The following is a 24,950-nucleotide window of genomic DNA, read 5'->3' as shown; positions in this document are numbered from 1 at the left end:
ATATTAATTTTTTCATCGGATGAGGCAATTTTCTTACAGAAAACGTAATTCTTAAGCATCATTGGCTACTTTTATGCCTCTTTTCGTATAAAACTTTGCAAAATAGTAAAAAATTTGCAAATTAATTTTCGTTGTTATTGTGGCAGTGGAACATATCAGAGACACTGTAGAATGAGTGGAACATATCTCGGACAATTACGGGGTACGAATATCATATATTTTTAAATGAAAAATATAATACAAATCGGACTCAGATTTTTGTCAGACTAGTATCATGGAAATATGTTATAGCTCCGATTTTGTTCCGGCCGGGCTGTATTGTTTTTACCAAAATTCTCTAAAATATTAATCTTTCGCATCTATCCAAGCAATTTACAAGAAAACCGTGAAAATTTCTTTAGGAAAATACAATTTTTCCTGCGAAAAACCCCTCCCGATATTTCACCGATATTTTTTCCGGAACTTTCGGAGTATACTTTATTTTTGACTGCAAAAAAAGCTTCAAAGTTCAAGTTCACAACTTGGCTGATTGGGTCAGGAAATTAGCAACTTCCTTGTTAAAATCCTCAGCATAGCGCAAGTGAATGTTGTGCTTGCCATCGGGGAAGGTATGCAGACGAGCCCCCTTGATGTTATCCAAGAGATAGGGGACATGTTCAGGCACAATCATTGGATCTTTCTGCTCATGGAGAATGAGTGTTGGGCAGGAAATGCTCTTCAGAAGATGTTTGCATAGATTACCATCCTTTTCCTTGTAAATTCTCATAAGGGCATCTATCCATTCGCCCCAGAGTTTGGGAAAATCTTCCACTCCATACACTTCTTCCATTGGCTTCCTCATCCTCTCTGACCATTTGCTGACATCCCGAATGCCTGGAAACGGACAAAAAAAAGTTTTTCAAAGAGAAAATAAGCCCCTAAAATACCTACTTTCATAGATTTCTATCTCCTTCGGGGCGATGTATGCATTAGAGCCCCAAATTGCAAGATTTTCCACTGCATTTGGGAACTCAGCTGCCTGAATCATCCCAGTAATTCCACCATCACTCCATCCCAGAATTGAGTATTTTTTGAAGGACAAATTCTCCATCAATTTGTGGGCATATCTGGCATCCTTGTAGAAGAAATCAAGAGGGAATTGCCTCCGGGGAGGAATAGACTTGCCATAGCCAGGAGGATCCCATCCAATGAGTGTAAAATTGGGCAGAATGTCCGGGAGCTTTTCAATTTGGGGGCCAAAGTCTGTCTTTGCGGATCCCAAAGCTCCTGGCAACAGAAGAACAGCCCTCTCGCCACTTCCCACCTTCACATAATTGATTTTCACATCGTCAACTTGAATCTTATCCTCAATGGCTTTAGCCGAGGCCATCCCTCGTCTTATAACCAGGGAAAATGTATTTTTTGCCGAATGGAAAACTCGCGTAATCATTCTCTTTTATGGCGTTTCTCGGAGATTGGCGGCTGTCAAAATACCGCAATCTCTACGAGAGATCCAATAAAGTATTTTACAATTTAATATTTCAATATGCATTTTGGACAAGCTGTGTTCTATATTTAATTATTTTTAAATTATTTTCCTATTTTTTTCAATTTCCCGATCAATCTTGAAGACATAACGTTTCCTGAATGTGGAAAATTTGAATTCTCAGAAAAATTGGCGCCAAAATAGCATGCAAGTTGTTGTTACCCAGCTGACCAAAGTTAACAACCAACAGCTCTGGGTACCAGAATGTTAACAGCGCTGATAATAGTTTTGGGCCAGTGGAAAATAGCACCCGGCCGGAACAAAATCGGAGCTCATATTTCCATGATACTAGTCTGACAAAAATCTGAGTCCGATTTGTATTACAGTCGAGTTCCTCAAATTTGAACGACGGTTGAGTTCAAAACGTAAAATTTGAGGTTATGTGAAGAAAGTTTTTCGTGGAGTTTCATTTTTCTCTTGTTTTTCTTCAATATTATCGTATTATATTAACTTCCGCAACAAATTCCATTTATTTCACAATAAATTACATTGATAATATTCTCCAAAGTTATTTTTCTTAATTTAGGGAAAGTGCATTTCTCATCAATTCCGTTACGTTTTTGAAAATATTGTTCAAATTTGAGGAGTGAGAAATGTCATCTATACCCCCCAAATGTTCAAATTTGAGGAACTCTACTGTATATTTTTCATTTATTATTATTATTATTATTATTATTATTATTATTATTGTGTTTTGAGGAGCGCGACGACATAGGCCTTATGCGCCCATTGAGAAATGGATCCGAGATCCTTAACTCTTTCGCGTCCCACTTTTATTCAGCAGATGAATTCATACAAAATTGAGTTTTTCCAAATGCTTTATGATCAAATATAATAGTTCAGAGAGGAAAAAAATTTTCCATTGCGTGAAAACTCGGAAAAACCCCGGGTCATATATGACCCTGTTGTCCTCAAGGGAAGTCTATTTACCATTTTCAAAATCTATATCACGGGCTTTTTAAGAGTTTTTTTTGCTTGAAGTTACTAATTTGGCCAAAACCATGGCAAACTGGATTGTCTTGATGAACACTGTACTCCTGGTGTTCAAGGAATCTTCCTGGTAATCCCTTGAACAGTCACTGTCACAATATTTTGAGTGGTATTTGGCAAAAATAAACTTATCCACATATTTATTCACACACAATACAATTGCACAATATGAGACGCTTGCAGAATCCTCTAAAATATTGCAAAATATGTTATAATTCATCAGATATAAGATGAAATGCCCAGGAGCAAGATGTCCCACCTGCATTTCACAAAGAAAAACAATGTCCCAACTACATTTCGCTGCAGGTTTGGGACGAAAACACTGTTACCCTTGGGGACTATAGGGTCATATATGACCCGGAAAATTCTACACGCTTTTTTGGAAAATTGAGAGTAATTTATTATATCAAAATATGCAATATACAATCTTTTGATATTCTATTTTGTGTTTCTAAAGAACTTTTTGCTGAAAAAAATAAATGAATATAAAAAATTTTGAAAAAGAAAAGTCATTTCACAAAGTTCGAAATTCGTGATATTTGATCTCAAATATTTTCTTTTCCTTAATATCTGGAGTCTTGAGAAAATTAGCCAAGAATCTTACATCCTTCTATTATGATGTCGTGCACAAACAGATAGATTTCATAATGTAAATAGTTAAAAAAAAAATGTTTTTTCCCCGGGTCATATATGACCCTAATGACGCGAAAGAGTTAAGTGGGGGGCCCTTTAGTCTTTCAAGACATTATTCCGTGTGTACCATTTTGGTTTTTTTTTTTGTAAGGAACAATTTTTTTTTATGATCATAATAAAATTTCGCTGCTCAGTCCAGTCCGTTCCAAGAATCTGATGATATTTTTGAAATTAACGGCTGCTGCTTCATCACCAAGGTCTCTTTGCATTATTATACCTCCAACGGCAATTCTTTCTTGTGCATACACTTCAGTCCTCCAGCTCCAATATGTGTTTGATGGTTACTATCCACTGGCAGTGATCGCAAACTCGGGATAGTATCCTCTCCATAAGGTATTTGTGCGATATGTTAGAGTGGTCAATTCTTGTTCTGGCGATTAGGCATTGCTCTCTTCTGCTTAGGCCATCAGGAACCTTTATTTTCTTAAGGGTGTTGCACACTGCTCTCATTTTGTTTTGCTCCGGGAGTGACCTCCAAGCATTCTCTCTGTTTGCCTCCCATTGTTTCTTTATATATGATAAGTGATCCATCGGAGTGATTGAACTGTTTATATTTTGCGAGGATTCCAACACGCTTTTGGCTATTTTATCTGCCTCTTCATTACTGACTATTCCGCAGTGACCTGGCACCCAAACTATTTTGTTGTTTTGTCTTTCTGTTAAGAGATCACGAACTCTACTTTGAATTGGGTTCTCATGGTTCGGATTTAGGACAAATTTGATGAAGTATTATCCATCGCTATAAACAGTTCCACTCATTCTACAGTGTCTCTGATATGCTCCATTGCCACAATAACATCGAAAACAAATGTGCAAATTTTTTACTATTTTGCATAGATTTATACGAAAAGAGGCATAAAAGTAGCCAAAGAAGCTTAAGAATTACGTTTCCTGTAAGAAAATTGCCTCATCAGGTGAAAAAATTAATATTTGTGATTCACAGTACATACTCAGTATAAATGTCGACTCATGCACACTAGTGATGAGTATTTGGGACGTTTCATACAAAATCTACTGAGCCCGATCACAAGTAGATTTTGATTCTCCAATAGTGTCTTGGATGAAAGGTAAATGGAACTCTATTTGCAAAAAAGTCGTTGAAGTTCGCAGATTTCAAATTCAATTTCGAATTTTCATACTAAATTTTCGAACAAGGTGGGGAAAATTTATCAAATATCACACTAAAAAGCTGGCAAAAGAGTTACTCAGTGATTATGGAGTGATTGAGTAATGGGACAAGAATAGTAAGCGTCGTTGTTCTGTTTTATTCCTCACAACAAATATGAAGACCGTTACATTTCGACACTTGAGCACTTCGAAATTCGAACAAGATGTATCTCAGCCACCTTGCGCAATTATCTAATAGTAAGAAAATCTCTTTTTTGGATCTTCAAATAGATTTTCGAATTTTTCAAGATCTACTTCTGTACGGAAAGACTATGTATTTTATATGGACATACTAGTTTCGTACTAAGTATAATACACAGTATATACTAAGTTTGTACATAGTAGATAGCCGGCCGGGTAGCCAGCTATGTTTGCCAACTGTTAACACCTGGTCAGCCGGGTACTGCCAACTTACCAAAGATGGCTTGCCAGTGCGTGGGAGAAATGTGAGGTTAGGTGGTTGACCAGGGATTACAAAACTTCCTCAAATGTGTGTTTGGAGCCTAAATCAATAAAATTATTACTCAGTGAATTGTCTAAAATGAGCAGGAGTTTGCTGTTGAGAGTACAATCAACATATAGGCGGAATTTATCCCTGAGCAATCTGAGACTCTTCACAACATCCAGGATCCAAAATACCCCCAAAGATAACCAGAAACACCATCATAGGACCAATGACACCTCATCATCTACCTGGAGAATATATGGCATAGCCCTGGGAATCATTTCCAGTGCGATAGGAATTAGCAGTTACCTGAGAAAAAGAGATGACGCAAGCATCTTTCCGACCGTTCTGGCAGCTACCAAAATGCCTCCTTCTGGCCGCCGGAAAGAATTCAATGTGATTGCAGATGTTGTAGATATAGCTGCTCCTGCAGTGGTATACATCGAGATTAAGGATACCCGAAGATATGACTTCTTTTCCGGACAACCTCTGACAGCCTCAAATGGATCAGGATTTATCGTAGACCCAGACGGGCTGATCCTCACAAATGCTCATGTTGTGATCAACAAACCCTACAGCAGAGTCCAGGTGAGACTTGCAGATGGGAGAACATTTCCAGGAGTCGTTGAGGATGTGGATTCCGTGTCGGATTTGGCAACTGTGAGGATATCCTGCAAGAATTTGCCCACAATCAAACTCGGAGAGTCTTCGAATCTCCGAGCAGGAGAATGGGTGGTAGCCCTGGGAAGTCCTCTAGCTCTGAGTAACACTGTCACCGCCGGAGTGGTGAGTTCAACGCAGAGAGCATCAGAAGAATTAGGCCTAATTGGCCGCGATATCAACTACATCCAGACAGATGCTGCCATCACCTTCGGCAATTCCGGTGGGCCCCTGGTCAATCTTGATGGAGAAGCGATAGGAATCAATTCAATGAAAGTCACTGCCGGGATCAGCTTCGCTATCCCAATCGACTACGCCAAGAAATTCCTCAATCGTGGCAAGGAGAGGATCAAAAAAGGTGGTCAGAAGGCTACTCCACCTCATCGACGATACATGGGCATCACTATGATCTCCATAACTCCCGACATCCTCCAAGAACTCAGACATCGCAGCCATCCTGTTCCCAATCACATCACGAGCGGTGTTCTCGTGTGGAAGGTCATCCTGGGCTCTCCAGCTCATGCTGGAGGCCTCAATCCTGGAGATATCGTCACGGAAATCAGTGGAAAACCCGTGAAGACATCCTCAGACATCTACGATGCCCTCACAGAGCCCGGGAAGGACATAACAATGGTAATCTTTCGAGGTCTAGAAAAACTTCATATTACCATCCGTCCAGAAGATCCCGAATAGATGACATCCGGCTGAGAGGTTTTGGGGTGAGTTCAGAGAGTTCAAAGTCGTTTTATTCTTACAATAAAATTTCCAATTTAATTGGTCAAAAAGTGAGAATTTTTCTTCATCATCAAATTAAGCATCCAACACACGCAAGAAATTTTCGTCAATATTTTCAATTTGATCTATTATACGTTACAATTTTTTCTTATAATATTTAATCTTTTTTTCTAATTTTAAGTAGATATTGATTTTATTAAAAGACATCGATTAAAATTTGATTTTATTTGCAAATAAAATCAATATAAACACAATGTTATTTTGTTTAAAAAAAAATATGTTCACCTTCAGAAGGTTCCTTCCTTCAATTTTTTTGAAAAAAACAAAAGATTTTGATCTAAAAATACTAATAGAAAATGAAATGGCTTCTATTGGTATATTTAAACAAAATGAAAGGTATTCCTCGTTTCCTCTATCACATTTCCCAGTGTTAAGGCCCAAATAGACTCAGGTTGATCCTCGACAATATTTAGACTCCAAAATTGGGCAGTAAATATTTGTCAAAAACTCTCATGCACTGTAGGATGCATTTATTTTCTTTACTCTAATTCTTTACTGCAAAATGTTTATAAATTAATATACTCTCACGGTTCAGCCTGAATCTATCTTGGCCTTTAGAAAATGATCTAATTTCAGAAAGAGGTATTGCAACGAGCTTGGTATATTTACATTTCTCAGAAGGTTTACTGTACTCTTCACTTTTTTTTGTGAAAATAAAAATATTTATTCGCACGACAAATATAAAATTTCTCCGAACTAGTATATCTTCTGACTGTTACTTAAAGCTTATTTTAACAATCTTAACAAAAGATCTTTAGGGCTTGTTCAGACCTGAGGGTTAGCTGAGAGGCGACTTACGGTCTTTACGCATTCGAAGCAGTTTTCGTCAAAAATCGCTGTTTTGAAGGAAATTGTCTAGACTGCTCTATGGCGTCTACACTCTAGAGCAATTTATGTCCATATTGAAGTGTTTTTCTTAGACAATCGTAGGGAATTTACTTCAATATGAACATAAATTCCTCTAATGTGTAGAGGCCATTAGGTAAAAATCTCAAAATTTTGTCAAAAATACAATTTTTGACGAAAATTGCACCCAATGTGTAGAAGCTTTTAGTAGAAAATTGACAAAAATGTAGGCAATCATTATTTTGATTAATTACATTTATGCTAAACTCTTTCAGCTAATTTTCAAGTCAATATCGTATTGACAGTAATAAAATAATCTCTATATACTTGAAAGCTCTTTTCGTCAAATTTGTTTTGACGTAATCTGGACAACGCTTCCTAATGACCTCTACACACTAGATAAATTTATGTCCATATTTAACGATTTTTCACGTTAAGAACGTTAATATCGCAAGTAAGCAATTTGCTTCAACATGGACATGAATTTCTTTTGTGTGCAGTGGCCATAAAGTAGTACAGGCAGTTTCCTTCAACAAAGCGATTTTTCGTGAAAATTACTCCTAATGTGTAGTGGTCTTATAGTTCTTAAAGAGCCTTTTCTGCTATTATTTTTAAGCTGTCTACACGTTAGGAGAAGATTCTATAAAAAAAAACCTTCAAAACGTGTTCTTGAAATAATTTGCCTACACATTGGTAGGAATTTTTGACAAACAAATGGAACTTTTTAAGAAAATTTATAAATTATCTAGGCAACTTCTTTAAGAATCGTATCCCATTCGAGGTACTCTTCTTCAAAATTGTGCTTCAAAGATGAATAGCTATACATTGGATTAAAATACATCAAAATCATTTTTGATAACATTTTTGAAAGAAATCAATACGATTCGAGATTATTTTTCATGAAAAGTTGTTTTTTGATTGCTGAAAACACTGAGAAAAGTGTTTGTAGAAGTTTCTTAAGGCCTCTACACACTGGGAGCAATTTTTGTCAAAAATTGCACTTTTGACAGAATTTTGACGTTTCTGCCTACAGCACTGCAGCCAATTTCCTTCAAAAAAGCAATTTTTGACGAAAATTGTGCTCAATGTATAGACACCTTTAGGAGCCTTAAGAAAGTATTTACTGAATTTTCGTGGAAAATTTTCCACGAGTCCTAGTGGAATCCAGTGCAGTTTTGGAGAGACTTTTCCTGAAATGTTCTCTTGAAATAACTAAAAATTTCTTCTGGTGAATATTTTATCCATTGTTCCTGTCCTAAACAATGTAGAATTTTTTTTTGAACTCCAAGATGATGTAAACATGAGATTTTATCAAAAGTTCCACATCTCTTGAATTTCAATTGATTCAACAAACAACACTATATTTTAAGGGGAAAAAAAGAAATTAGAGTATTTTCTAGTCTTCATGAAAAACAGTCCAAAAGCAGAGTACTTAAGGTGTCTAAATTGGGAGCAATTTTCGTCAAAAATTGCGTTTTTGACAGAAATTTGACGTTTCACCCTACAACGCTGCACGGAATTTCCTTCAAAAAAGCAATTTTTGACAAAAATTTCTCCCAATGTGTAGATGCGATTAGGGACTATTGTAATCTGGCAAAAATTTTTGAAGAATTATCTTCAAAAATTTCGTCAAAAATGGTAATTTTTCTTTCAAAAATGTTTGAAATAATTTTTGATGAAATTTGCTCCAGTGTAGATTTTAAGATCCAGTGTAGATTTTTTTCTTAAAGATTTTTATATGTATATATGTATATATATATATATATATATATATATATATATATATATATGTAAATTGTAGAAAAAATCGTCAAAAAATGACATTTTGAAGGAATTTTGTCAAAATTCTCCATTTTGACGATAATGTCTCACAATTTGTAGAGCCCGTATTATAGTAAGCAATAATAAATTTAATTCATTTATTTTTATTACATTTATTTATCATTTCTCTAATCAAATCAATGTCAATTTGCCAACATTTTTCCTCAAGTGGATTTGGAAGGGTGGAGGTGAAACAAACTTCGTAAAATGCTCGAATTCGTGAGTTAGATTTTGTTTCCTGAAAATTGCTTTGTCGTTTTTTTTTATTTATTGTAACAGTCATTTTCAGAAGTAAAAAAAAATTGTTTATAATTGATCTGAATTTTAAGGGATCCTAGGATTATGCACCTGATGAAATTAGGCACACACAATTATGAATTTTGCGTATTGCAATATATTACACGGTAAATTAGAAAATCATTTGTTAAGAACAGTTATTGCTGAAAATTTGGCAGAAAAATTGAAAAATCCCGAGGTTTTCTTCGGTCCCAAAAATATTTATAATCCCGGGACCCAAATTACAGTAGACTCTCGCTCAATCGGCTCTTTTTCAATCGGGCGGAAAATTTTGTTGACAATTTTCACGTTTAATTATGAAGCAAATTTGCTCAAATTCGCTGTAGTCCTCCTATTTTATCGTGATTCGTTATAATTGAGCGCTTTTTGTAGAATTTACAAAGGCTTTGATGAACAAATCTATCGATAAATCGGATGACATTTTGCCCCAAATGCCCAATTGAGAGAGAGTCTACTGTAGATCCGTTTTGTTTGGGACGAATGACAATTTAGTTAAATTTTAGATAATTTGTTGGAGAAAAGCATCATCTAGGTTTTTTAAGCCACAATCTGGAAAACCTAAGAGATTTTTAAAGATCATTATAAACCGGTGACCCAATTACACGAATTTGTAATTTTTCTTGATACCTTTATCACTCGAAAATAGTCAAAAACTGCTTATTTTTATACACTAAAGGAGTTCAAAAATTTATCTAAGTATCCTGCTTGGATTTGCTTACTCTTCAGTAAGAGGTTTCATTTCTCTACAGTCCTTTTAAAAAATTTAAATTGCAAAATCTAAAAATTTTGATCAGTATATATTTTGCCTTTATTTCCTGAAATATTGTAATTTGAAGAAAAAATATCAAAATGGAATAGTTTTGAAGTAAACTGCATTGTGTCAAATTGTTCCATTTTGACGAAAATTCTCTAGACGACATTAAATAGGGATTGGTTCTAAGTGGTTCCATTTACCTAGTCGAATTCGATAATGTGTTTACAAGACAAAAGTAATTCCATAACTTATTTTATTTCAATAAAGTAGAAAAAAAAATCGTCGGGAAATTAAAAAAAGAGCTCACTTTTTCTTCTAAATGTTTGATAAAATTAAGTAGATTGTAAGATCTAAAATATTTCCTGTAATGTAAAATTATAAAAAACGTAATCACAATATCGTTGAATCAAAAAATTTTAAGACACTCACCTTTTTCTCTGAAAACTTTTAGTTTTTTTTTCTGTGTATCATTTAGATTTGACCAAAAATATTGATGAAAAATTCTTGCGTGTGATCGCCCCATAATCACCCGTACAAAACAACACTTTTCACACAAAAAAGCCCTTTGGGGAAGTCTACAACTTCCCCCTCAGTCACTCAATCCTATTCCCATTGACGACTGACGAGTTGTGATGTTTGTAGAAAATCTCATAGTTCCGGGAATAGTCTCGTGGGAGATTGAAATTGATGGCGTCTGCGGCTAAGTAGGTGGCTCCCAGAGCCATAGTCTGCGTCAGTCGTTTGAGAGTGAGTCCGTAGGTGATAGAAGTTGTGTTCATTTCCTTGATGAAGCCCATCTTGAGAAGATCCCAACTGAGCCAAACTGATCCTACGCATACAATACTCAATTCTCCGCTTCGTACAAGTTCCTCATTGACTCGTGGTAGCAAAGCAATGATAGCCTTGGCCAGGAGACGTCCAGCATCTGTGAAGAGTTGCTGACACAGGCGATCTCCCTCAGTAGCTGCCACGGCCAATTTTGAGCACAAACCCGCAAAGAATGGCTTATCAAACTTGGCATAGCAATGATCCAGAAGATCAAGCCTAGTCTCCACGCTAAAGTGCTCCTTTATCAATTGCCACACTACATTTGTGGCATGTGGAGACTTTATGAAATTATCCTCATCGTCAAAGACAATCTTCATGGCTCTGTGGGAGATCCACCAGGCTAGAATTCCCCAAAAAAAAAAACATCAGCTTTTTTGCTCAATTCTTACACTGAGAAAAAAAAGAGGATGCGATTAACATTTGTCCTCAGAAATTTAACACTTTTTAGGTGTAAAAATATATTAACATTTTTTAATGTTAATTCTACACCTTTTTAAGTGTAAAATTAACATGAAAAAGGGTAACTTTAACCCATAATACACCTAAAAAGCATAATATTTACACCGATTTTGGGTCAATAATGCAGGGTAAAATTAACATTTCCGGAATGTTATTTTAACTTTTTCGGATTTCTCTCAGTGTAGTTAAACAAAATTCTCACCACTTCCTTCATCTCCCATCATATTGCCCCAACCGCCACAATTGTACATTGTCCCATCGGGATTCCGCAGGAGGGCATTGGATCCAGTGCCAGAGATTAGCACTAGGCCTCCGAGTGGAGAAACAGTAGCAATACTGCCCGCAGTATCGCTGCAAACAACATAGTTCTCAGAGAGAGTTGGACAAGTAGTCCTCAGTTCATTCTCCAACACTTTGTTTGTTGCCTCTTGCTCACATCCACTGAGACTCAGACCCAAGCACTTCAGTTTCAGCGTCTGAGGAATATTTGTAACTGATTTGGCCTGAGTAGCCATCTCCATGATCCTTCGTGCACACTCTGGAATGCCAACCATCCAGTGATTTGTGCCTGGACCCGACACCGAAGCCACAATGCTTCCCTGCTCATCACAGATCACGAGCTTGGAGTGTGTAGCACCCCTGAAAATTTATCAAGGTTTGTTGAATAAATTATTTTCTGTTACATTTTAGCAATATTTTTTAAACAAAATCCACACGTAATTGACTTATCCATCAGTATTCCTATTAAATTATTTTAGTTCTCCCATATTCCCGAAATTCCGTATTGGGTCCCGGTCAAAATCCTGAAAACCATAATCCCGAATAGGTCTAAATCTAAATATCCAACGCCAAAATCCCGACCGTAAAAATCCCGGAAGCCAAAATCTCGAAAGCCAAAATCCGGAAAGCCAAAATCGTGTAAGCCGAAATCCTGAACACCAAAGCCAAAATTCCCAAAACCAAAATCAGGAACACCAAAATCCCGAAAGCCAAAATCACGAACGCCAAAATCCCGAAAGCCAAAATCGTGAAAGCCGAAATCATAAACACTAAAGCCAAAATCCCGAAATCAAAAATCCTGAACGCCATTGCCAAAATTTCGAGAGCCAAAATCTTAAACCTCAAAGCCAAAATCCCGAAAGCCGAAATCCTGAACATCAAAGCCAAAATTCAGAAGGAATAAATCGCGAATGCCAAAATCGCGAACGCCAAAATTCCGAAAACCAAAATCGCGAACGCCAAAATCCCGAAAGCCAAAATCGTAAAAGCCGAAATCCTGAACACTAAAGCCAAAATCCCGGAAGCTAAAATCGCGAACATCAAAATCCTGAGATCCAAAATCCCGAAAGCCAAAATCACGAACGTCAAAATCCCGAAAGCCAAAATCGTGAAAGCCGAAATCCTGAACACCAAAGCCAAAATTCCGAAAACCGAAATCGCGAACGCCAAAATCCCGAAAGCCAAAATCGCGAACGTCAAAATCCCGAAAGCCAAAATCGTGAAAGCCGAAATTCTGAACACCAAAGCCAAAACCCGGAACACCAATGCCAAAATTCTGAGAGCCAAAATCTTAAACCCTATAGCCAAAATCATCCGAAATCTAAAATCCGAAATTCTGAACACCAAAGCCAAAACCCGGAACACCAATGCTAAAATTCTGGTGAGAGTCAAAATTTTAAACCCCAAAGCCAAAATCCCGAAAGCTAAATCCCTGAACGCCAATGCCAAAATTCTGAGAGCCACAAAATCTTAAATTCCAAACCCGAAATTCCGAAAGCCAAATCCTGAACACCAAAGCCAAAATCCCGAAAGCCAAAATCCTAAACGACAAAATCCCAAATGGGCCAAAATCCAGAATTCTTAAAAGTGTCAGCTATTCCCACGATTGTACTTGCACGTGTTGGAGGAAAAGGAAAGTTTTTTGTGGTATAAGTATATGGAAAATTATTCTACACATATCCTCGCTCTCCATTATTTCTTCAGGATTTTGATAATTCGGAATCTTGATTTTCATGTTTTTTTTCGTTTGGAATTTTAGCGTTCGGGATATTGGCTTTCCGGATTTTGACCAGCACCGTTCCTAATTATTTAGAACATTGAATACTTTCAAGCAATAGCAATTATACACGATGGGACTTAAATATCTATTGGGATTAAAACATTTTAATTACACAATAAATCTTTATGGTTAATAAATAATTTATAATTATCTTGATATTACAATATAATATTTTTTTTCCATAAAAATTTTAGTTTCGTCGATAAGAACTTTGATTTATGAAAATACTTAATTAATGGATAAGGCTTAAGGTGTAAAACTTACTCAATTTCCTTGTTGAACTATTTTCGAAATATTTTAAACAATATTTCCGAATTTTATAAAAGTCTGTCAGTATTTCTCATGCATGTTATTTTCTTTTAGTTGCTCATCAAAAATAATCTAATCATAATGCTTTATAAATCTTTACAAAATTCACGATTCATTGATGAAAATTTCTTTGCGCTTATATCATAACTTGAACAATATGGGAAAGAAGAAAAGAGAGAGACTTAATAATATTATTTCAGAATGAATCATTAAAGTTTTTAGTATGAACTCTGCTTTATGCTCCACAAATGTTTTATTTAAATGTTTTAAAACGTGTAAAACACATTAAAATGAAAAAAAACATTATCTCCCTCTGAAGATGAAAATATTTCACAAACAAATGCTTGAATATAAAGCAGTTGTAGGAAAGTTCGGAGTTAGAATCCTTAAAATGTTTGAGACAAGTAAAATTCAATTTTCTTCCTATTAGTAAAGTTACGAAATTTGACATCCCGTTCATAAAGTTACATCGGAAATCTCTTAAGTTAGTAGACTAATAGACGAGATCTATAAAGTTGCACCGTACTCTTTGTCTGCAAAATATTAGATACTGTACTGCCTGCACTATATTACAGGTACTGTAATTAAATATCCGAAGCATAAATATAGCTGTAGCGGCTGTAGCACTCTCAAGTTTTGCACCACGCGGAAATTGGCTTTGTAAAATTGATAAAGTGGGAATAACACTTGAGATATCAATGAATGCGCGATAATTTATTTAATCACAAGAACTTTGCAGGGAGATAAACTTCAACCAAATTCATGAAGACTTTTCAAACATTGAGTGGTGTTATTATAACTTCTAAAGGAATTTTATACTTAAAGATATTACTGGAAAATAAACGTAAGAGGAATTAAAAAACCCTAAATATTGTGTATTTAGAAACTTTGTTATCTAAATTACAAATTATCTGAGTTTTAGAAATAATGCTTAAACTCAAAACATAAAAAGTGTTTCAAACAGAATATACGTCATTAACCATTTGGGGTCCTCTAAACGGGGAAATTTCGAAATGTACCCCACTGCGCTATGGGTGCTATGCACCGGTTCTTAGGAAATCTCCCGTAGTGGTTCGTTCCTGAGATAATTTTCTTCACTCTCTATTATAAATTCCCCAAGTGTGCCCAGACTAAAATAGAAAATCTTGTAGACTTTCTATTCCATTTTGAAATATTTCGAATTTAAGTAACTCAATGCTTGGATTATTTAGCACTTGAATTCTCTTCCCAAGAATATGTGCTTTGTCTAGCAAGCAGTTTCGTCTTCCACTTTGTATGTCCATAAATCGAAATAAAAACGTGTTAACTAAACAATTTAATTATTCCCTGAACAATAAATCACTGCTACACTGGGACTAAATTTCCATCAGTTTCTCACTAACTAAATCGTTTCTCGATTTAAGTTGAGAAATTGTTAGGTCGAAACTGATCATTATTTTGAATTTTGATTATAACATTAAGCCGTCTCTCGGCTTAAGTCGTAATTGTGTTGAGCCCTTAGTGGGGGGATCTTATTTCGAAATACAACTTTCGAATAAAAATCCTCCGTATGCTTCCACATGAGCCAGTGAGTCATCGATGTCCCAGACAAAAATATTTTTTTCTGACTTAGATGGCAAAAAACTTTGGATCATCGATGATCTACCAGTTCACAAAGAGTTAAAGTCCAATGAAATTATTCTTAGCGTTCTTATTATTTGTTTTTTACAAACTTTATGTGTCTAGAAACCAGCAGTTTTCAAGCCTTATTCGAATCTTGGAAATTATACAATGCTAAATTAACACATGGATCAGATTAATACTGTTTTCAGGGGTAAAAATAACGATAAAAATTTTGTGTTAGTAAAAATCAGCTAAGAAAGTAAACTTAGTCGAAAAAGGACACCAATTTAGTCAGTTAAACATTAATTTTTGGTCATTATTCCAAGAACTTTGCATTATGTTTAAACACTAAAAAATTATAATGCCCTTTCATTTTTTTTTATACATATTTGATTTCTACTTTTACTAAAATCTTGACCAAAATAAACTGTCAGTTCTCTAACCCTTAAGGGACGATAGGGACACCGGTGTCCCAAAAAAGAATTTCTCACAGTCATCTAAATTATATTTTGCTCTAAAGGCCTCTACAGATTGGGAGCAATTTTTGTCAAAAATTGCATTTTTGTCAAAAATTGCATTTTTGAAGAAAATTGTCTGCACTGCTGTAATGGCCTCTACACATTGGGAGCAATTTTTGTCAAAAATTGCTTTTTTGAAGAAAATTGTCTGCACTGCTGTAATGGCCTCTACACATTGGGAGCAATTTTTGTCAAAAATTGCTTTTTTGAAGGAAATTCCCTGCAGCGTTGTAGGGGGAAACGTCAAATTTCTGTCAAAAACGCAATTTTTGACGAAAATTGCTCCCAATGTGTAGACACTTTAAGTGGAAACGTCAAAATTTTGTCAAAAATGCAATTTTTTACGAAAATTGCTCCCAATGTGTAGAGGCTTTAAGAAAGAAGTCAAAAAAAGTTTTTTTTTTCTGACCTCCAATTTTTGACTCTCTCATCCTTAAGGGCTAATTGGTTTGGTAAGTAAAAAATAATTCTATATCTAGTAAATTTTTTTTAAATATTCTAAACGTTCGCAGAAACGAGTTAAAAATTTATTATAAGGAAATAAAATAATTAATGGGAAAATCGTCATGTAAACAAATTAATTTTTTTTTCATTTTCTTTAATTTTTTTCTTTTGTTTTTTTTTTGGAATTGAAAAAAAATCATATTTTGGTAACAATATTTAAGGACGATTGGAACACTAGTGTCCCATAAAGAAAATAATTTTTCCTGACTTACCTAAAGTTATTTTTTCTTATGTCTGTACATAATTGTAAAGTAGAAGGTTGAAGGAATCTAGAATATTTTTTGCAAGTTTCTAGATATTTGCTATGTAGTAAATATTTAAGCTCAAAAGCGGCGAATTTTTTAATTCTCAAATTCATAATTGATTTTATTTATTTTTTATATTTCAAATTTTTTTTAAGCAAAACCCTTTTGGCAATAAAAATTACAATACTCATAGGATAAAGTGATATAAGTTGGACATAGTGTTACAAGTTGGACAATTCGCCGGTACAATTTGGACATGGCTTTTTTCTTGATAAATACAGTAAAAAATTTGTTTTTAAGCACAATTAACACAATTAAACCAAATTATAAAACTAAAGCATTAAAAACATACAAATAAAAATGAAGTACTAAATTTATCAAGAAAAAAAGCCCTGTTCAAATTGTACCATTGTTCAACTTGTACCACTTTACCCTGCTTAATATTTTTCATTAAAGCGAAAAATATTTTTCATTGGTATTTTCAGAAAAATTACTTAAATTTTTGGGCTATTTTTGTCCCTATCGTTCATAGAAACACAAAATACACCGAATCAGACTCTGTTGGACTTTCCAAGGTTTTAGATGTAAGACTTGATTATGTTTCTCAGTTTAATTTTTATTGTTGATTTTCAGTCCGTAAAAAGTGTCTCGTCTTTAAAGTGCTAAAAAAAAATTAATAGTTGCAATCGTTTCAGAACTTTTTATAAAACGTATGATTTATTCTTCTTTTACTTTTGCGAAAAAATCTTGCATATTCTTAATATTGATAATTTTAACGGCTTTATTAACATAGCCTTTGAGGCCTTTGATTTTGTTGGGTAGATGATTCTTTGTATTTTTCTTTTAAATTCTTGTACATCGACAACATACGTTTGTTTACCTATATTATAATATTATGCATTTATAATTTGTATGCTTAAATAACTTGTTTGTAAGTTAACTTTTTATGGTTTCTATTTGTTTTATATCGCGTCAACTGACCGTCCGAACGACCAGTTTTAAATTCTTCGGAGTCTTAAAAAAAATTATTGTGATGCCTGCGATAATAAGTATTTTTTGGTAATATTCTTTTCTAGTAATAAGATTTAGTTTTTTATCGCTTTAATCACTGCAATTTTAATCCTAATGAATGTTGCCAAAAAAAACGTAAAATAAATACATAAAATAAATACACACTGTAAATTTTGTAACCTTTGCATAGGAAGTTTTTGCATATCGGAGTACCCACTTTCTTAATGAGATGCCATGGAAAACATATTTTGTGAAAATTTCCATTCCATTCTAAAAAATTTCCAAGGCAATCGAGAATCTCCCACACCAGCTGTTCCTGTTACTTTTCCTTATCACTGAACAAGTTGCATGGATGGGTATGAATTTGTGGAAAGGGGTTGAATTGAGGAATTATTTACCGCACAATTGATGTCAAGGAAACATCCATTAGACGCAATTTCTCTTTTGCCCAGGAAATGCACAGAAAGTTCAATTTAATCGTGGAATAAACTCGTGAAATTTATTGCAAACGTCTCTCACTCTTTGAGAAATATAAATTGAGGTCAAGAAATTTAAAAGAAAGGGCGCTAAAGAATAGTTTCTATAAATAAATGTAAAATTCAATGGGACAAATTGATCAATTGGTTGACTTGGGGCATTTTTTTTTTAGAAGAGAATTGGGAACCAGTAAGATTGAAGAAATCTCTGAGGACTTTGGATTTTGCATCACAATTAAATTGAGATCAAGTATAGAATTTAGTGATAGTGTGTCATTTTAATTGCAAAATAGAAACACAGTGTTTATGCTGAAATAAAACCAGAGAATATATTGTGTAATATTTCTCGGGACTGCGATTGTGCGTAAAAACACGCTCTATGATAAGACTGTTTTTTTTTAATCTTTATATACCCTGTTATTAATTTATTGCATGTTTTTTTTTAAGTTTTCCAGCCTCTCTGGCTGTGATGAAATAATAGAAAAAATATTGTTTTTTTCCAAACTTTTACAGGATTCGTATGAGCATTTCACTGATTTCACTAGTTTCCTATCCTATAGAAAATTGTAAAAAAGAAGTTTATAAAAACTTAGCTTCATTTAAATAATAGTTTAATTACACTTTAAATGTTTTTATTTTGTTTCTTAAAGGGGAAATATAGTGATAATTATCTGAGGTACGCAAAAAAACTAAAAAGTTATTGTATTCAAAGTTAAGAAACATTTTTAAAGGTTATGTTTATTATAACGATTATATAACCATTGCAAAGAATTTTCTTATAGAGGGCTAATTAACCACAAAATATTTGTATTCCTGGGTTTGTTTTATTGTAAATTAATAATGGACTTAATTTTCATATTTGTCCAATAGACTAATTCGAGGACATTTTGATTATGCCCAGTGTAACCTCAAAAATGCAAAGTGTATTATCTCGTAGGAGAATTTTTTAAGTAATAATTTATCAAACACAAAATAAACTACTTAATTTAAAAGTCCTTTTAAATTTATATAATATTTATTAAATTCTAATCCCAAAAACATAAAATTTATCCAATTTAAGGTTACATTGAACCTAACCTCAAAGGAAACGGGCCAAAAGAACATTTTTGAATTCTTACATCTCAATTTAATTTGCAATTTATAATTAATACTGCAAACAAAGCATTTTGTAAGTTTTTTGTTGCGTTTAAATATCTCAATTTCTATTAATATATTGAGAAAAAATCAAAAAATATGTTTTAAAATTTTATATGAGACATTTCGTTCCCCAATTCAAGTAAAATAATATTGACATCGTAAGCTAAAGAGGTCGCTGTTGGTTTTATAAATTGAACTTTTATTAAAATACATTCATTTTTATCAGAATTTTTAAGTATTTTGACAAAACTAAAGACTTTTTATTTTTCAGGTTAATTGCAACGTAACCTTGCTTTTTAAGATAACCGTTTTAATTTAGAATGAATTATGTTTAGTGATTTTACTGCTCGAACTTCACAAAGTGAGCAGTATATACATATTATACCTCGATTTTTTCACCCCCTCCCTCCCCCCGAGGACCACTTTTTTTCAAGAAATTCTAGCGGTTCAGGCAATTCCTAAGAAATGTCGTCACGCTGTCGCCAGCTCTAGAGACAAAACTGTAAGAGATAGCGACTTGGGACTTTCGGAGACCCTCATAAATCGTCCCAGGGTTCGTTATCATGTTCCTAATTTTTTTTCCGCACATCATTACACCCCTCCCCTAACCCCTCCAAGACCATGGTGTTTTTGGGATTGCTCAATAGCGCGCCGTGCGATTTTTTCATTTTTGGATATGTTCAAGCGGACATTTCGTCCTTATACGAAAATATCAGTCATTCCTAATAACGATTTTTCAAGTTCAAAGGTTAAAAAGGCTCTTGAAAGGGTATTTATCATCCGAATGGTACAGTAGAGTCTCCTAAATTCGAACGCTCGGGGGGTATTTTTGACATTTCTCACCTCCCAAATTCGAACGATTTTTTTCAAAACTAACGAAATTTATGTGAGATTAAATTGTACTTTGAATCAAATTCCCGTACTTTCTCGCAAGTCTTAGTGGTAACATACTTCCTTTTCATTTTACACGACCATAATGTATGTAAACATTCAGGAAGAAGCACATAAATATGATTTTCATTCACCAAGAATACGAACTTTCTAACATAACCTCACAATTGACATTTTGAATCCAAACGGCGTTCGAATTTGAGAGATTAAGATTTGAGAGACTCTACTGTATCATGTTTTGGCTCGTTGGAAAGGTCTTGGAATTTTCGATAAAACTGAACCGGTTCTAATCGGTTCTGAACCGGTAATGACCCGGTTCATAACTGACAACTAATTTTTATCCGTAATTTACTTATATTACTTTCAAGGTATTTTGAGTAATATTTTGAATGAGTAATAAATCAGTTGAAATCGGTTGTGAATCGGTAATGAACCGATTATGAACTAATAATAAGTAATATTTATCCGAAAATCAATTTTATTGCACTTAAATCTCTATTTTGTGGGATCTTTTGAGTGATTTATGAAACGGATAAAATCGGTTGAGAATCGGTAAACGGTAAATGACGCCAAAGTTCTGGAAGCATAGCAACGGTTCCAGCACTTCGCAAAGCCTAGGGCGCTTTGCCATCCCTTGTTTGTAAGATTGCAAAGTGTTTGTTAATAAAGTTCTAATGGATTAGGGGATGATGGGGCAGTTCACGCAGTGAAATTTATTTTCAGGACTTATTTTTGTTAAACGAATATGAAACATATTGAGATCATTCAGACTAACAATGTTCCGTTTTTTTCTCCTGAGTATTAACTATCTGAAAATATGCAGGACGATTTCTAAATACAGTGGGACCTCGATAGAGTCAACTAATTATTTCCAGGCCTGTTGACTCCATTGGATTCGGTGACTCTTAGGGCCTCATAGACTCATAGGGCCTAATCAAAAAATCTTAAGACAAGAGAACTTTCAATCGGCCAAAATGCTTAAAATCACGAAAAGTATTTTATTTTTTCGAAAAGTGATTAGACGGTTATTATACGAATTTTATCATAATATTGTTTTTTCTTGCGTAAAAGCGATACATTCATACACCAAATCACTGATTTTAATTTCGAAAAAGTCATACAATATTATTAGTTCAATAATAATGGAAAAGTTGACTCTATCGGAGTCCGTAGAGTAAAAAAATAGCTGTTGATTCTATTGGAGATTGCCCCTATTGGGGGTTGACTCTATCGAGTTCTCACTGTAATTCTTTTTCATCGCACAATTTTTTTTTTATTTTAGGAAGAAATGCATGCGTGAACTACCCCACTCTTCCTCATTCTTATGGCCTCTACTCTACACACTACAGTAATTTATGTCCATATTGAGGCAAATTCACTACGATTGTGTATGAAAATTCTAAAATATGGATATATTTTTTCTAGTGTGTAGGGGCCATAAGTCTTGAAGTTTTTAACAGACGAGGTCGGGTTCTGATAAGTCACCGGCAGCCGTATCAGTTTATAGACATGAACATGAATAATTTTATTTAAAATTTCCTGCAATTAGGACTTTTTTTGACTCTTCAAAAACTAAAATTTTAATAACAGTTCTTAATTAGATTATCTATCTTCTCAACGATTTATTTATGAATTTCAATGCAATTTCAATGAATAATCCTGCAATTGGATTTCATGTTGCAGCTACAAAGTAAGTTAATTGAATATTGGAGTTTCATGTTTGTCTCATTGGTCAGAAATTCAAGACATTCTCTGGAGCATTTGGAGCGAGAAATCACAATCGACAAGTTCATTGACCAATCGACACATGTTCCTCCGTAATCTGGCCATCTCTTTGGCCAAAATTAATGAGCAACCGATTGATCCACAAACCCACTTTCGATTCCGCGTGATCTCTTGCAGGTATCTAGTCTAGAGGCTGTTTTAAAGGATCTTCCGGATTGTACTCACCCTTCGACTCCTCCAATGAATGTTGATGTCATTTGTGCAGAGATTGCGTCACAAGAACATGCAAAGAAGATTCCTTCCTTCTGGAACTAATCCCTGGCTTTCTCTTCACAATCAAAATTGGGATTTTTGCACTAGATTCGCACAACTATGTCTCAGAATCACCATAAATTCACTTCACAGACTCACAGTCCACGTAGACACTCCCTGAATACCACTTTGTAAGATTCCTGCTGTGATCTCAGGTGTTTTTAATTGCGTTTCTGCCGCACTGGAGAAGCACGTTCGGACAGACAGCCGAGATTCAAGTGACTGGAGAGGAATGTGACTCCGTGGCTCGATTGTCTGGTTCGCCACCACTTCCAATCACACCCGAACTCAGCTCCCACTTATCTTCGGTTCTCTCGACCACTTTCACTGCCACTTCCGCGCAAAACTCCCTCCTCGAGAGACTATCTCAACGCTGGATAGCGACAGAAACATCCACACTTTCCACGAAAAAAGCCCTATCAGCCGGGGATTCCAGGAACGCGTTCGACACTTTTATCACTGACACATTGGTTTTGTTTTGGATTTTTGCGCAATTCACACAATATCTCCCGAGGTCAAGTTCTCGCGGAGGCTGGTCTGGTTCCCTAAATCTCACTGACCTTCATTTTATGGTATTAAAATTAGTGGAAAATGGCAAAAACAACGTGAAATTATTACCATGTTTTTGTTGCAAAGTGCAAACAAAAACAACAACCGAGACTACTGACATCTGCGCTGCAATTCTCGCGGCGGGCGGCTTAAAACTTTCTAAACATGTTCTTTTTTCTAATTTTTACTCCTTGCAAGATATAGCATATCCCTGGTTTTATTTTCTTGTATTAAAAAAAAAACTATATAATAAAATTTTCCAAGAAAAAAACATCAATTTTATTGATTTTGAGCATACCCGGCTAGCCAACAGCGAAAAGTATAACACAATTTTAACAGCCGATGTTACCAATTACATGCAAGTGGAAAGTAGGTGACAGTTGGCATGAATTAATGCCAGTGCAGTGCTGTTAGGTTTTTCAGCTATTTTACCGTTCCAAAGCGGTCGATGTCGATCGCAAAAATTTTGCTTTTGACGTTTGGTTCAGCTCGTCGCGGTGTGCAATTTTATACAAAAAAGTGAACAAATCCTGTGTCGTGAGTCAAGTGTTCTGCAAAAAATTAATGAGGTAAGTACAGTAGAGTCTCGCTATAGGACATCGCTCTATAGTCCACAATTTATCGACTGTTGATTTCAAATCACCGAGGTTATGTGTTTTAATACGCGACATGCAATGTTGTCATAATTATTTTAATATTTTTGGTAAACTATATTGAGTAGTTGTGATAATTGTGATCCGTAATGAAGAGAGCGAGGACAAATACCACAATTGCAAAGAAAGTGGAAGCCGTCGAGCAATTTCAATACTAAAAGTCGCTGATAATTTTAAAAAATTGCATGGACTATAGTGCGACCCAAGTGTCAAATCTGGAACCAAATATGGACTATAGCGAGACTCTACTGTACCCAAAAAAGAAATAACGGAGTTGAGAAACAGAACAAGTTCAAAGTAACATTGACGTACACTTTTATTTCCTGAAAATTAACTGACTTTCTAGGTCTCATTTTCCTTCAGAAAATCCTAGGCAGGAAAGCACCAGAACTGGCCTCTAGTCTTATTTATCCCCCTAAGAATTGCATATAATAGACTCTGTATCAGTTTGTCCAGGAAATTTAAACTAAAACCTCATAAAATTGAGGAAAGTCTGTGGAATCCCGCGAGTCAAAGACTTCCTCCTGTTTTTTTTTTGACAATTTCCTGTTGAAAACAACACCGGGAGTGGATTTTAGTCTCAATTAGCCCTGTCCACAATAGCTCCTCCTCATACAGTAGCGTTTGTCCAGGAAATTTGAGCTGAAACCTCAAAAAATTGAGGAAAATCTGTGGAATCCTGCAATTCAATGTTGCTCTCTTGTTTTTTGACAAATTCCATGTCAAAAGACCACCGCGAGTGGATTTTGTTCTCAATTACCCCTGTTTTCGACATCTCCTACTCTTCCAGTAACATTTGTCCAGGAAGTTTGGACTGGAATCTAAAAAAAATTGAGGAAAACTTTCTTTCTTGTTTTAAAATTTCTTTCTTGTTTTTTTGACAAATTCGTGGTCAGAAGACCACCGAGAGTGGATTTTCTTTTAAATTACTCCTGTATTCAACATCTCCTACACTTACATTAACATTTGTCCAGGAAATCCGAACTAAAACCGCAAACAATTGAGGAAATCAATTCTCCAAATTCTTGGTCAGAAAGGAGACCATAGGGATGTGGATTTTAGCCTCAATTATTCCTTTCTATGACAAATCTTCCTGATGTTTCAGATACGTTTGTCCAGGAAGTTTAGTCTGAAACGTCTTAGAAAATAGAGAAAATCCATGGAACTGCGGTTTACTCTATTTAGTAAATTCTATCATCAGAAAAGTTTCAGGAAAGTTCTTCCTTGTTTAGTTATGTTTGTCTAGGAAGTTTGACCTAAAACCTCAAAAATTAAGAAAATCGTCTTGTTATTTGACGAGTTTTTCAACAGGACCAAGAGAACATTAGGAGCGTATTCTAGTCTAAACTATCCCTTTTACAGTAGAACATCTCCTGCTCCGGAAAACTTGAATTGCAATCTTTAAAAGATTTTTTTTGAAAAAATCCGTGAAATCCCGCGAACTAAAGGTTTTTTTTTAATTTTTTCGTGAATAAATTTCTGGTCGGGAGACCAAAGGTAGCGGCTTTAAGCCTCAAATTTCCCTTTATGAAATATTTACTCTTCTTTCAGTGATTTTTGTTCTGAAAAATTATGCAGAAGTCTAAAATAGTTGATAAAATCTTATGAAACTCGCGATTTACAACTATTCTTTCGCAGTTTAACAAGAATCTGGCCAAGAGACAAGTGAACAAATCTCA

At 34.8% G+C, this 24,950-nt stretch overlaps 3 protein-coding genes across 4 annotated transcripts; 1 reads left to right on the top strand and 2 right to left on the bottom strand.

Moving 5' to 3' along the window:
- Positions 1-450: 450 nt before the first annotated feature.
- Positions 451-1,468, bottom strand: LOC129798083 (valacyclovir hydrolase-like). The gene is made up of 2 exons (XM_055841055.1): positions 931-1,468; positions 451-873 (listed from the first exon to the last, which is right to left on the bottom strand). Exons 1-2 carry the CDS (start codon positions 1,427-1,429, stop codon positions 515-517), a joined length of 858 nt encoding a protein of 285 aa, XP_055697030.1. The 5' UTR covers positions 1,430-1,468; the 3' UTR covers positions 451-514.
- A 3,130-nt stretch (positions 1,469-4,598) lies between these two features.
- Positions 4,599-6,265, top strand: LOC129798065 (serine protease HTRA2, mitochondrial-like). The gene has a single exon (XM_055841031.1). It carries the CDS (start codon positions 4,917-4,919, stop codon positions 6,171-6,173), a length of 1,257 nt encoding a protein of 418 aa, XP_055697006.1. The 5' UTR covers positions 4,599-4,916; the 3' UTR covers positions 6,174-6,265.
- A 3,964-nt stretch (positions 6,266-10,229) lies between these two features.
- On the bottom strand, positions 10,230-22,736 carry LOC129798070 (N-acetyl-D-glucosamine kinase). 2 transcript variants are annotated; one of them, XR_008751381.1, is made up of 4 exons: positions 21,983-22,736; positions 11,483-11,919; positions 10,423-11,161; positions 10,230-10,355 (listed from the first exon to the last, which is right to left on the bottom strand). XR_008751381.1 is itself a non-coding variant. In XM_055841039.1 (3 exons), exons 1-3 carry the CDS (start codon positions 22,012-22,014, stop codon positions 10,587-10,589), a joined length of 1,044 nt encoding a protein of 347 aa, XP_055697014.1. In that variant the 5' UTR covers positions 22,015-22,736; the 3' UTR covers positions 10,230-10,586. The 2 variants fall into 2 exon arrangements, 1 of the variants encoding a protein (XP_055697014.1); XM_055841039.1 differs by having other exon boundaries at positions 10,230-11,161.
- Positions 22,737-24,950: the final 2,214 nt, after the last annotated feature.

Source organism: Phlebotomus papatasi, chromosome 1 (genome assembly GCF_024763615.1).
Source record: "Phlebotomus papatasi isolate M1 chromosome 1, Ppap_2.1, whole genome shotgun sequence".
NCBI classification, from domain to species: Eukaryota; Metazoa; Arthropoda; class Insecta; order Diptera; family Psychodidae; genus Phlebotomus; species Phlebotomus papatasi.
Note: the sequence above shows the minus strand (reverse complement) of the source record. Positions and strands in the feature narration are given on the sequence as shown.

Bases quoted from the DNA above. Each gene is read 5' to 3' on its own strand.
- LOC129798083 (XM_055841055.1), bottom strand. From the start codon at position 1,429: ATGATTACGCGAGTTTTCCATTCGGCAAAAAATACATTTTCCCTGGTT. The intron at 874-930 runs GTAGGTATTTTA...GTCCGTTTCCAG, and splicing joins GGAGATAGAAATCTATGAAA to GCATTCGGGATGTCAGCAAA.
- LOC129798065 (XM_055841031.1), top strand. From the start codon at position 4,917: ATGAGCAGGAGTTTGCTGTTGAGAGTACAATCAACATATAGGCGGAAT.
- LOC129798070 (XM_055841039.1), bottom strand. From the start codon at position 22,014: ATGACATCAACATTCATTGGAGGAGTCGAAGG. The intron at 11,920-21,982 runs GTGAGTACAATC...ATAAATTTTCAG, and splicing joins TTCATTGGAGGAGTCGAAGG to GGGTGCTACACACTCCAAGC. The intron at 11,162-11,482 runs GTGAGAATTTTG...GGGGAATTCTAG, and splicing joins GATGGGAGATGAAGGAAGTG to CCTGGTGGATCTCCCACAGA.